Genomic DNA, 14,317 nt, shown 5'->3' on the forward strand with positions numbered 1-14,317 from the left:
TTTGCCATCATGAAAGTAGTAATATTCATTAGCCATCAATGCTCTAACTTGGGAAATATCTTGGCAAGTTTTGTAGCCTGTGGTTTGGAAGGATCCATAATCTAACATCGAATGCTCTGACATATATTCTTTAACTTAAAAGTTCAACTAATGAGAACAACTATGATGAGGTAATCAATGAATGAGCTTGTAATAGATTAAAGCCCTGCTATGGCATATAGACCACAAACGCAAATCAACAGACATCAGTTTTCCTTCCATACGTAAAAGTGAAATATGCTACAATTAATATCACTTGTAACCATCACCATTAAAAACTTGTGAAAATTTCAGTGAGTAGCCTCATGATAGGGATGACCAAAGAATATTTACATTTATGTATGTATGTATGTTTGCATATATTTATGAACATGCATGTGCATGATGTGTATGTGTATATATATATGCATACACATATATGTCATATATAATTCGATTCTATCACTTTAAAAATGCTTATACTAACAAAAGGAAGGCTTTAATTTAGTTATGTAAATTTGTAAATTGTCAAATTATGATGGTCAGCACTTCATTCAATTATTGCATATGCCTTGAGATCAAAGATTTTCCTGTAATACTTAGAGAAGATGCATGCAAATGAAATACAATTAGAAACAACTTTTTTGTTTGCTTTTATGGAATAATACTGGCAAATCTAAGAGGAAAGCTCCCCCTCCCCCACCGAATTATAAAAAGTGGATTAAAATATCTAAGATAAACTTTTGAGATGCTTTGTATAGATATTTCAAAGTACCTCACATGATCCTTGAATCACGTATATACTTACTACAAAATGCTTTGGGGGCTGAAAGAGGAAATAAACACAAATGAAACAAACTCTTTATTTTCCAAAATCAAAGTCTTTATATTTACTTAGCTATTTTCATTTGGTGGCCAGTACAGACATTACCATAGGTTTTGCTGTTCTTATTTTACAAATAGAAAACTTCAGTATTAAGAATAAATTTACTTATTGTGCTGCACCATATCTGCTGAATGAAAAATGGGTTCCATGCTTTACAAAATTACCTGATGATCCAGACTAAAAAGGAAATCATTTTGCCTTTTGGCCAAAAGAATATAAAGTCAGAGAGAAAGCACCAATGCATTCAGAAATTAAACGAGCCTCGTTTATTTAGATAAGGCATATCAGGGGGTCACTTACCAGGGTCATCGGAAGGCATGTCCACAATCAGCTGGTCGCTGTATTTTCCATATAAGCCATTAGTGCATATGGCTACTATTTGAAGAACATAACTCATATTGGGTAGTAAATTATTAAGAATAGCACCCTAGAAGAAAGGTGGCAGTAATTATACAAATGTATTATTCTCATAGGAGTACTAACATACTAGACATCGGTCCTTAGAAAAGATTTTCTCATTTGTCAATAGAAAAATTTATATTTTATTAACCTGAGAAAAAATTCTACGCAATGCTGTTAAGTTGAACTTGTGATATTTGTGAATTAGGGAGATACTGGAAAACTACACTTTTTTTTTCTTTTTACAAATCAGATCTAGTATTAGAAAATTTCATATTTTAAATATTTATTTAAAATTTCTATGTAAATAGAATTATTATCTTCTTCACATCATTATGAAGTGAAAAATAGTATATTCTCATAAATTCCACAACTTTCTCAATTCATAGTGTCTTTGTTCTAAACATCTGAATTAAAAAGTTGTTACAAATCTCATTATTTTGTTTATATGATATTCAACACCAGCTTTTGTTTAAATGCAGGTTCCTAGGGCTTGAGTGACACCCCAGTGAGTGTCTGTATTCAGAGTTCAATGTCTTGGACCTATACTGGGGGCTTTCTTGAGGGGTTTTCTCAGCTATACCCCAATGCCTCCCTACCAGAGCAAAGTTTAATACTGAGATGTTCAGGTCACAGAAGGAATCTGTACTTTATTTTCTTTAATTCTTGTGCATGGGTGGGGAGCAAGAGGACGTGGATCCTTTCCTAAGGATTACCTGCCTCATGTCCCAGAAGTTCTATCTCAATTGACTTCACATCTGTTACTTGGAAATTTGATGCAAAGAAAAGGACTTTCAAGACGCCTACTCTATTCCCTACTCTATTTCCCTTGTGCTGCTTCAGTATAATGGGGAAACAACATATGACGGTATCGGAGCACTGACATTCCAGGCCCAATTCTTTCCCCAACGGTGAGAGCATAAAGTATTTAACTGTTCTTTGAGCCCTTTTCTTTGTAAGGAGAGGCTGCACTAGATGATCTCCAGTTCTAAGTCTTCCATAAGTGTCTACTCTACAATGTTGCTGTTGGCAAAGTTGTGGTCACCATGTAATTCAAAACATTAGTAAGAACCTAGTGTCAACCACTGTAAGTTGTGACATAGTTAAAATAACTTCTGTGCCCCCTTCACCCCACTAGAGAGCTTCATACAAAGTCTAAAGTCACAAAAGGCAACAATATACAATCATTTTAAGTTCTTACCCTAAAAATTAAACTACAATACACGAAACAACTGATTTTATAGTTACCAAGTCTTGATAGCCATCTGTCAAAAACTCATGCTTGGTTTGGTCTTCTCCCTCTAACTGCTGGTACAGAACTGCGAACTTCTCAATCATGGTATCATAAACTACTCGAGGTCTCTCCCACGTAACAAGAAGGCTGGTATAATTCTCTGGGTCAGCTTGAACATTTTCTGGTTCTGAACTACAAACTTCAGAGAAAAAAAAAGTACAGTTATTGATACAACTGTCACCCTCTAGGATTTCAACAAGTGAAACATATTCTATGAACATTTTTGTTGTATTTTAATAAAGGGTAAAAAGTTACACTTTCCTACTGTGGCACTTTTGTTCATGCCATTTCCTGTATCTGAGATACTTCTTCCTTCCTTCTGTGAATGAAAAATATTGCCTGCTGTATCAGTAAACAAATGATGTTGCAGCCATCAAGCCATCACATTACAGCTGCCCCAACAGTGCACCCTGAGGAAACTCAGGATGACGATGTACAGGAAACTGACCCCAGATAGCTGAGGTGCATATCAAAGGAATGATTTCAGTGAGCCCAGACTCGTGCATCTTCCGATACATAGAAAAATGTTAAATTCCTTAACTTGAGATAGCTGGTTGTCTTTAATTAACGGTAGGTAATCTTTTGATGTTCTGACTACCTGGTCCTTGTTGCAAAAACTCCTATATATCCTGGCTCCCCCTTTGCCTCTTCAGAGCAGTCCCTCAGAGTGATCTGAGAGACCTGTCTCCTGGGCTTGAAGTGCTCAGAATGTCTGCCGAATAAAACATAATGCTCAACTTTTAGGTTGTGCATTTTTTTTTCAGTCGACACCTCCTATCTCTATCTGTTGACGTCTGATCTTCCCACTCAGGAAATGTCTTGATCAAGCGCAACCTTCTCTGTTATGCACGCTTTGATCTCTGTTGAAGTGATCTTTGTCATTTTCAATTGTCTGTTTTGTTTTACCACTATTATTTCATTGCATAATTGCCTCTTCTATTATATATATTTTTTCCAAATGGGTCTTAACTCCTTTAGTAGATTATAAACATAAGAATCAGAGCTTCATATTTCTGTATTGCCCAGAACACTGTCTTGAATATATCTGGCATACTGATTCATTTTCAAAAATAAAAGAACAAAGGATATCTTCAAGTTTATGGTGTCTTTATTACACTTGTTGAGTACCTGACAAATATGCTTAGCTCTGGATGAGGAGAATTTCAATGATAAAAGATGTTTTATTATCAGACATTTTATTGTTTGAAAATCCTTAAAATAATTAAAAATTCCCTATCACAGAAAACCATAGAAGGACAACTAAAACTATTATTTCAATATCTTTCAGACCTGCTGACAAAAATCCCACTTTGGCATCATAAATAGATTAAGCAATTAATTTCAGGGAATTAGAAGATTTGTTTGTCTCAGCTGAAAAAATATATTGAAACTCATTCAGGGACTTCTTAAAATGAATTGAAGCCCATGCTGGGAATCATGCCAAAAATGTAGTCCCATCAGAAAGAATACTCTGATACTTTCTGAAATACATTCATAATGTGATAATTTGGACTAACTGTGAGGATAAAAATTACAAAATTCATGATACTGTGCTGATAAAGCAAAGTAATGAATATAATCTCTTCATAGGCCAGAGAGATTTGCAAAAGAGAGGGAGAGAAAGGTCTCTAAGGCCAAAGATTATGCTCGCAGAGCATATTATGCTCACATATTATGCTCACAGAATCCAGGCTTTGCTTTAAAGGGATACCAGAAGTTACACACTACTAGACGAGACCACGCGGTTTACTTAAGTCAACCAAGCATCACTGCTACCAAAACTATTTCCAGGACCCAAAGAAAACATGCAAGCAGCAGCATCAGAATATGACCAAAAAGCCTTTTTGTCTCTATCCGTCTGTAGTTTTTCTCGTGAACACGGGAGGGCACCCAAAACTAAAAACTGACCTTATAAATTGAAACAAATTTTATTACAGTACTTAATAATAGATATTTTGGCATATGTATGCTATGCTAGCAATGGTATATGAATGATTCAGAGAAACATAAATATATATAAACATAAACATAAATATATATACACATATACTCTTTAAATCAATATATGAATAACTTTATATGAGTTAGAGACAGAAGTTTTCACTGTTAAAACTATATACTATTTTTTGTTTATCGAGGATGTAGGGTGGGGTGTTCCTTTGGGAATAAGAGGACAATTCCTCCGTTATCAAAAAACACGAATTCAGAATAAGAAAATGTATTCTAATTCAGGTCTAGACTCCATCATTGTTACTCTATCTAGTGACAATTCTATTAGTGTCCGCCAGATGGCAGAAGACCACCAAATCATCTCAGAAGTGAGCTGCTAACATAACCTATACAGGTGGAGGAACAGGATTGCCTCAGCCTAGATTCTGATGAATCCCAAGTCTGTTTTTAAAAGACGGAAAGTGATTCTGGACAATATCATTTGCAGATTTTGTTCAAAAATCACTCCCACTTTGCATAGAGTGAGAATGGTTTAAAGTGAACTATCTCTTCCTCAAAGATGAAACTATCTTAAAATGCATCAGTTTTATGCATGTACACAAAACATAAAACTCTGAGAAACTGAGAAAAACATAAAATTATTAGCTGCAAAATACCCAAAGGACTACTTCCTAAATAGTGCAAGCAATTTTGGTCAGACGTCTATGTTTATTTTGCCTTAATAGTAGAAATCAGTGGGTACTTCATCAGCATTAATATAAAGTAGGACTCTGAAAAGAAATTCACATTTCCTTGCCACCAGGCTTTTATTCCTTTGCTTTCTTCTTTATATTTCTGTAAAAGCTTATTAGTCATTTGTTTGTTTAAATTTACATTGTAATTAGAAATTTATTTTTAAAACACTCCTTTTGCTTATCAATAATCATAGCTTAGTAATATGTTATAAAGCTGCCACTGAATCTTATCTTTAGATGCTGAAATACAGAATTTTATGGAAAAAAAGATATATACTTTAGAATGTATTCAAGAGAAGGACCAGTACTTCTGTATATAGTCTATGACCTTGCCAAAGGGTTGCCCTTCTATAAGGTAGGACGGGATCTTTTAAATAACAATCTAGTTAATTTTATATACACTACTTGGTGTTCAGACATAAAGCTGTGTAATGACTATGGAATAAGTGATTAATTGGCACTAAATTTTCTAAGTTTTCATTATATTTCGTATTGAAAATAGTTTATCTTATTAGAAGGACATACACTCCATAAAGCGCATTATCTGGATTGAAAATCAAGAAGTGTCTTCCAGATCAACATATATTCAGACACCAAATACAAGCTACCAATAAATGTAAAAAAATAGTAACAAAAATATAATTTCCTTGATTATGGGGAGTTCAGAACTACAATATGTTGAGGTCCCATTTCCTTCCTTAGGAATGAATCGCATGCCCTGGTTCCTTTCTACAAGCTCCATGTGATCTGGATCACAGTGACTGATCCTTTAAGGAACACTGGCCAAGAAGGAGAATCGGGTTTCTGCAAGCTTGTGGCTGTGAGCCAGGCTGTGACAAATCTGGAGTCCACGTCGAGTCACACAGAATACAAGTAAGCGCTTCAGTTCACATGCAGGGGATCCTCACATATAAAGAATGAGAATGTGGTCTCCATTTTAAGGGATTGGTAAGTGCTCTTACTTAAAAACTTATTTTTTTTTTTTAAAACTTATTTTTTTTAAATTTTATTTTATTTATTTTTATATTTTATTTATTTATTTATTTATTTATTTATTTATTTATTTATTTACTTATGGCTGTGTTGGGTCTTCGTTTCTGTGCGAGGGCTTTCTCTAGTTGTGGCAAGTGGGGGCCACTCTTCATCGCGGTGCGCGGGCCTCTCACTATCGTGGCCTCTCTTGTTGCGGAGCACAGGCTCCAGACGCGCAGGCTCAGTAATTGTGGCTCACGGGCCTAGTTGCTCCGCGGCATGTGGGATCTTCCCAGAGCAGGGCTCGAACCCGTGTCCCCTGCATTGGCAGGCAGATTCTCAACCACTGCTCCACCAGGGAAGCCCCAAAAACTTATTTTTAACATTCACTTCTCATCTACTTGGTTCCAGGTACTCTTGGACATACAAATAAAAACGGTGCCATCCCTGCCTATAGGAAACTCATTCCTCTAACCCTTAAATTTAGTAAGGTATTAAATGTAATGGGTGCTTTTAGTTTCCAAATCCTAGACTCCATTTACAGAGGAATGCAAAATAAACTTAAAAATTCTGCCATTTAGACCAAATTAGGTTGTGCTTTTCAAAAGTACACGTTTTTATCACTAAAAGTTGTAAAAGCTTCACGAATTTAGCTCACACGAAGTCCTTTACCTTCTCATCACTTAAATGAATGGCTATGGAGAGTGAATACCTCCTACATAGGAACGCGGACGCCTTGCAGAGCAAGTTGCAAAAGATTAATAGGCAAAGCGCTGAGTGTCATGAGGAAAAAGGAAAAAAAGTGGGAAAAGAAAAGGAAATAAAGGAAGGAAAAGCACAAAGGAGGAGAACATGATCACGAAAGTCAGTGCCGATGGTTGAGGGGAGGAGATACGAGTTTCCTTCTGCCTTTGCTGTTCTATATGCCCACACTGGGTGAAGGGACACATGCCCTAAGGGAGAAGGCCCAGTCTCACCTCCACGGATTATGAGTAAAAATGTAGATGGAAGTGAAAAGACAGCGTGGTGATTCTTGGGGAGTGGCAGAGAAAATGTCACTAGGTTTTTACCCAGTATTTCCCATTATTGAGGTTTGGTACAGTTTAACACAGCCCATGGCAAAAGTACTTCTGTGAATGCACACTGATAAATCCACCACATCCTTGCTTGAGGCTTATGAGCCTCATTTTAAAAAGTATTGAGACAGGTAGTTTGATGACTACCACGTGAGGAACTTGAAGACTGACAGACTCAGAAGACAATCAATATTAAGGTTGTGATTTCCCCTCACGGAGTAGCAGATCTTAATAAAACGAATGTAAAGATCGCCACAAATGTGAAAAATAACTAGAAATGATCTATCACTGCTTTGCACTTCTCAATGATTATATGCCATTCCCTTTAGATAAATAACCAAAAGAAATTTTTCGAATTCTACCTAATTCAGTCAATCTTCTCTAGGAACACACAGCAACTTCGTCAACAGTTCAATTTGTAACATATAATCTTCCAAGAAGTAAATAATCTCCATGTCACTTTTCTGCAGATAGTTAGAGCACAGAGTTAATGTACATGTGACCTTAATGAATGCTATTTACAACTACTGACCTTCAAGAAGGTAGGTCTACTGATGCATAATGCATCATGACATTTTTCAGGAAATTACAGAAAACTTCTCATAGCTCAAATACAACATTAAGCTATGAAGGCACTCTTTTCATGCTACCCTGCCTTGAAAAGCATTTTATATTTTATGGTTTTTTTTAAAAAAGTTTGCATTAAATAATATTACAATGCTAGCAAATGAGATTTAAAGTGCATTTATAATTCTACTTAACAAACAAAAGCCTTAAACATGGAAAACTGGAATAGCACGCCGTACTTGTGAGAGCTTGCCCCCTTCTATATATACAAATATATAAATGCATACACACACATATATACATGAGTGTATACATACACACAAACACATACACTATAGTAATAGGAGCTATGGGTCTGGAGCATATTATGTTCAAGGGAATGGACTGCTTTGCAAACTTTAGTTTATTGAGACCTCACAACAACCCTACAAGGTGGCCATTTTGAACTCACATTTTATAGGTGAAGAAACTGAGCTCAGAGAAATTAAATAACTTGACAATTTTTATATAACGAATAAGTATTTGCACTGCGGTTTGAAACCAGAGGTCGACTGGGCTTTGAAAGCCCCAGCTCTTTCCTACTGTGCTTCAGGAGGGCCCTGCTTCTAGGTGGAGAGCCTTGCTAGTGGGATAAGAGGGCAGCAGGGAGGTATCTGTTGCCTGCAAGGCAGGGGACAAAGCTGGACTTCACCTCCTCTGCACGCACGTGATGCTTGTACGGTTACCGACACATATTTCTCATTAACTAAGAGACAGCTTTTACTAACTCCTTCAAGATCAGATGGTTCCATTAAATTCTGTGATTCTTAGAAGAGCCACCGCCCATTCCATGAAGCCAAAAATAAATGCCTTTTAATAAATGGCAACGCTACGTAAAAATGCAAAAACAGAGGACTGAAGTTCTGGTAAAATATGGATTCACTCACAAACATTGAGTGCGTTTTCCTATGAATGCAAAAATGAATAAGGCTTGATTTCTACCCTCAAGAAGTTTGCATGGATATGCAGACGTCTCATGGTTTTTGCAATTACTTGTAATGTATTGATATTTTGCAAAATATGTTTTCCTACAATGCATTTACCAAGAGCAGAATTCTAACACTTTTCATGCCACCTCTTACTTTTCTCTTGGTCAAAATGAGGATGTTCGATATTTATAATAGCAAAATATATAAATATAATCTGAATGTCCCAAACTGAGAAACTGATTTAATAAGTTGCTATGACTATACAATGGAAGAGTACATAAAACTAAGAATGTGATTAATGATATATTTACACCATTAAGTAAAGCAAAATCAATAAACAGATAAGTGTGGTACAGCCTGATTTTTGTGAGATATAATAATATAGTTTTAATTTAAGAGATAGACCTAGAAGGATATTCCTCAAAATCCTCATAGCAGTTATCTCTGGGTAATGACAGTATAAGGCTTTTTTATTTTCTTCTGTGTGCTTATCTATATTTTCTCCTTTTTTACAATGCTCATGTAATAAAAACATTTTCAGATTAAATTTAATAAAGATTAAATCCTGAAAATAAATGCAATCCTCAATTCTTATTTTCAAATTCAGTTCGAGAAAGTAGAAGGGCGATAGTGTATCCATTAAGGGAAAAAAAAATCACAGGAATATGCACATGGAAAATACGTGCTTGGTGAATGCAAATACTCATAATGGAAAATGCAAGAATTCAATTGTTCTAGTTTTTGAAAAGAGCCAATACTATTTTTAAAAAAGTTTCATGTCATTAAAGTCATCAGCTTTTATTATAAAATTATGTAAGCATAAATTATGTTCCTTATAAAGCATAGTGGAGAGAGCTTCGAAAGTCTTTAGAATTAGGAAGACCTGGGTTCAAATACTGACTCCAGCCTTTTACAGTTCCATGAACTTGGGTGAGCCACTTAATATCAGCTTCCCAAACTATAAAATGAGGAAAATACGGCCAATGCTTGGTTGAATACACTGGTCTATTACTGTTTTTGTTATTATTATTTTTAGCCTTCATCACTTAACTGTGAAAAACAACAATGATCTACATTAAAACGGAACTACCTAAGGGTTTACACGTTAAACGATGCAAGAGGCACCCACTGAGCACAACCTGCCATATTTTTATTATATATGCAAATGGATTTTTTCAGTCATTTGGTGACTATTTGATGAATGAGAGCTTTACTTTAGCCCAGCAAAGGAGGTAAAGTGATAAAAGACTTAGTTACTTCCTTCTTGGAGCTCAGATGGTGGTGGGGGACAGATAAGTAAACAGACAATATCATAAATGGCAACTGCTAGGAAGTGTGGTCGCCCAGCACATAGGAGCTCCTGGGCACACTGCACACCTTCAGACGAGCATCATTCATCTTGTACCCTATGGGCACGGCACCTTCACGAGGGCACAGTCCTGTGCCCCCGGGCCAGAGCCAGGCTTGGTAGGGGTGGAGGTAGAGTCAGAGTTGGCTCCCCAGTGGAGGCAAGGGTCTACCTGAGTCTTGAAGAACAAGGAGGAGACCAGCAGGGAAGAGCATGCAACCTGGGAGAGTGTGGTCTGCCCTCTTCAGGGACCTCACACAGGTCAGGATGAGGGAAGGAAGCTGGCCAGGGAGGGGTAAGCACTAAGGCCAGTAAGTGCTGAATAGGACCTACCATGTAATGACAAACTGTTTGGATTTTATTCTAAAAGCAATGGGAGCCACTGAAGGGTTTTAATAAAATATAATTAATAAAAGTACATGACCAAAAAATCGTATTTATTTACTTTGTGATTTGGTCATTTGCATTTCGGTAAAGGAGATGGGTAAATCTGTTTCTTTTTTCTAATCAACTGTGTATTATTTACCAGACAGGAAGTTTTAGTATTTACTATTTTTGGTAGAAACATAATTAAATTTCCTCACTTTGGGGCAATTTAATTTGAAACAATGTCACATTAAATGCAGCTATTCATCACTGTTGTCTTGTGCTCTGTTGTTATTGTTGTTGTTAAAGGATAAACAATTCCCACAAATACCACATTGAAACAATAAAAGCATGCTGTTTTAACGCCCAACCTTCAAAAGCAGACGATTATTGAATTAATATTATACACGGCCAAAAATTCATTGCAGGACGGGGATCAAAGAAGACCATGTACTTGGAAAGGTTTTCAGTCCCCAAAGCAAAGGCCACTTCAATTCTTTCTTTCATGAACCAGTGCACCCTCAGCGTGAACTGAAAAGAACAAGTCCGTAGATGCAACTGATTGTGTCCTCTGGACACTTTCAAAGGCTTCTGACTGCTGTGTCAGCTTCAAAAGACTCCAGAGACCTTCCCTCCTCTCCATCGCCTGGGCTTGACAAGGACAAACTTCTTTTCGTTCAAAGAAAGAAACTGGGGGAAAGACTCCCTTTTTATTCATTAATAATTCAGTGCCTTTGGTTTCAATCCTTACTAGGTACTAGGCTTCTCTGGGAGCTGCCAACACAAGGATGAGTACTTATTTAAAACCCAAATCACACATCAAGACTCAGGTCAAATGCGGTTCTCCCACGGAGATTCCCTAGTCATCGCAACCAGAAGTGATCTCCCCAAGCTCTGAACACCTCACGCCTTATTCATCCCTCTCTTACAGCTGTTAGCTCAGGCAAATGATACAAAGAATGTGGAGGTGTGTATGTGACTTTGCCACCTATTACTATGTATTTTAGAAAAATTACTTTCCTTACTGAATCTCAGTGTCTCTTGTCTGCAAAATGGGGTTATTCAGGTTGGAAAGAACAGATATTTTTAATTGCCATTTTATAAAAATGGCAACTGAGATTCAGAGAAGTTAAAGTGCTTACCTAAAGCTACAAGGCTATAAGCAAAACATTTCCAAAAATCAAAGCCTTGTATATTTTCCACTATACCACAATTACCTCCTACAAAATTATATTTCAATACACACCTGCTTCATGAATCTCTTCCTTTCCAGTATATGAGGAAAACACCTGCCTGGAGAACTTGTACTGTTGTTCTCGAAAATTATTTTGTAAGTAGTCCATCAGCATGACATAACCAGACTGCTGCATTGTAAGAACTTCACAAAAAACAGCCAGCTGGAAAGAAGATAATTTAACATATAATAACACATAATTTAACTGTGTATCTGCTTCAAAGGCATATCGGCAAATGCTTTAAAACAGATATTCTCTAGTAAAGCTTAGAAAATAATTCTTTCAAAATTGCTTCAAATTACTTCATTTGTTTGAATTTCCAAGATTACCTGGCTTTCAGAGATGCTAACTGTATCTTTAAAAACAACCCAATCAACGGTGTCTGTGCAGGGAGGAGATGTCAGGGAGCCATTGTAAGTGTAATACTTGTCAGTTGAGTTTGGCAGAAGGTTCAGCAATGTGAACGGATCCAACGCAGCCTGTTTCCCTACAAAGGAATCACACACATCTCAGCTGAAATCCCAACAGTGGAACTTAGCTGCTCAAAGTCCCTATGAAACAAAGACATATGTTTTGGTATGTATTTAATCAGAACTGAAATTTTAAGAACATTTTAGATTTATTTCAAAAATGGTGATAAAACTGGCATACTCTGAATTTTCTTGCATATATCCCTACATAGTCCTAGGTGCTTTATCATTACATGGGCAAGATGCTGGAGAGATTATTTTTACATATGAAAGATATTCAGAAATCATATGGCCATCTGAATAGATACAGTAAAACCATTTGATAGGATTTAATACCAATTTGTGGAAAAGAAAAACAAAACCTTATTCTGATGAAGATTATCTTCAAAAATCTATAATAAACATCATATTTAAAAATGACTTATTGAAAGTTTTTCCCTTAGTGATAAAGAATGAGACAAGGAATCCTTCTACAATACCACCATTTTTATCTAACATTGAACTGGAGGACTGGGACCATTTATTTACTTCATTTATTTACAATAATGTAAGAAAAAGAAAAAAAGAGTCATGAAGATTGGGCAGGAAAAAATGATGTCATCATAATTTTCAAATAACCTAATTGAGCATGTGAGATATTGAAAATAATTTACAAACTATTAGAACTAATAAGTGTGTTTAGCAAAGTCACTGCATGCAACACCAATATATAAAACTTAATTGTACTTCTATTTACTGGTAACAAACAATAGAAAATGAAATTTCAAACAATATAACATGATAGCAACAAATATCAAATACAAGTAAATCTAACAAGTGATGTGTAGAACATCTACACTGAAAATTTAAAAACTTTGAGAGAATTAGATAAAACCTTAAAATGGTGGGAAATATCACGTTAATGGGAAGATTCAGTATTGTGAAGATGTTAATTTTCCCCAAGTTGTTTTATGGAGTCAATGACATCTTAATCAAAATTCCAGATGGGTTGGTGTTGGGGTGTGTGTGTGTGTGTTTGTGTGTGTATTAATTGACATTCTATTTTTAAAATTTAAATGGAACCGCAAAAAAAAGTTAAGACAATCTTGAGCAATAACAAAGGTAGGGATACCAAGTAGGAAGACCTACTATATAAGGCCATAGGAATCATGATAGAGAGATATTTATGCAAAGATGGAGAACTATGGAAGAAAATAAAGAGTCCAGACACACACATATATGGTTACTTGATTTATGACAGAAAAATTACTATGTAATGAATGATTAACCTTTTCAATACGCACTGCTGTGTCAATTGGATATCCTTATGGAAAAACATGAATCTTTATTCCCTACTTCACACCATGAGCACGAATCAGTTCTAAATAGAGTGTGGATCTAGATGTGAACAGACTAATAAGGCTTTTAGAGGAAAACATAGAAAATTATCTCCATAACGTTAGGGTAGGTTGAGATTGCTTAAATAGCATGCAAAAAGCGCTATTCACAAAGGGAAAAATGATGTACATGATACTCAAGATCTATTTATCAATAGTCACCATTAAGAGAGTAAAAAGGCAGGACAAAGAGTAGAAAATATATTTCAGATTTTATATATATAATAAAAATATTGATTTATTCCTGCTATATGTACAAAGATATATAACTTGTATCGAGAATACAGAATTCCTACAAAAAATTGGTAGACCTTTCCTAAGTGTTCCATCTAGCCTTAGAACCTTGAAACAACCCAGCTAAATCTGTCTCCTTGAAGAGTCCCATTTTTGATCTTGCATCTTTCCAACAGCACTTACCAATGGCACTGCCTTGGCCATTTTGTTCTTTGTGTACCAGTCCTCACTCATATGGGCAGCAATCTGCTTACCAGTGAGATCTGTGTTTAACTTATTTTAACTTATCTGTATTTAACTACCCAGTCCAGTACATGTCCTCTGCTCTGTCTTGTAGATTTAGGTCATTAAGAAATAGTCCCTGACGCCAATTTAATCTAGCCTAAGTGAGATGGTACAGTACAGAGTAGCAGTATACGAATTA

The 14,317-nt window shown here is 35.9% G+C and overlaps 1 protein-coding gene across 1 annotated transcript in view; it reads right to left on the reverse strand.

Annotated features, from left to right (window-relative positions):
* PTPRZ1 (protein tyrosine phosphatase receptor type Z1) overlaps positions 1–14,317 on the reverse strand; it is a 163,886-nt gene that overhangs the window by 50,626 nt on the left and 98,943 nt on the right. Inside the window, exons 7-10 of the mRNA XM_059932670.1 lie at positions 12,143–12,300; positions 11,825–11,975; positions 2,552–2,736; positions 1,205–1,331 (exon numbers count right to left, since the gene is read on the reverse strand). Coding sequence (XP_059788653.1) covers positions 1,205–1,331; positions 2,552–2,736; positions 11,825–11,975; positions 12,143–12,300 — 621 coding nt within the window. The remainder of the gene's footprint in view (positions 1–1,204; positions 1,332–2,551; positions 2,737–11,824; positions 11,976–12,142; positions 12,301–14,317) is intronic.

The sequence above is a fragment of the Balaenoptera ricei genome, chromosome 9 (genome assembly GCF_028023285.1).
Source record: "Balaenoptera ricei isolate mBalRic1 chromosome 9, mBalRic1.hap2, whole genome shotgun sequence".
In the NCBI taxonomy this organism is placed as follows: domain Eukaryota; kingdom Metazoa; phylum Chordata; class Mammalia; order Artiodactyla; family Balaenopteridae; genus Balaenoptera; species Balaenoptera ricei.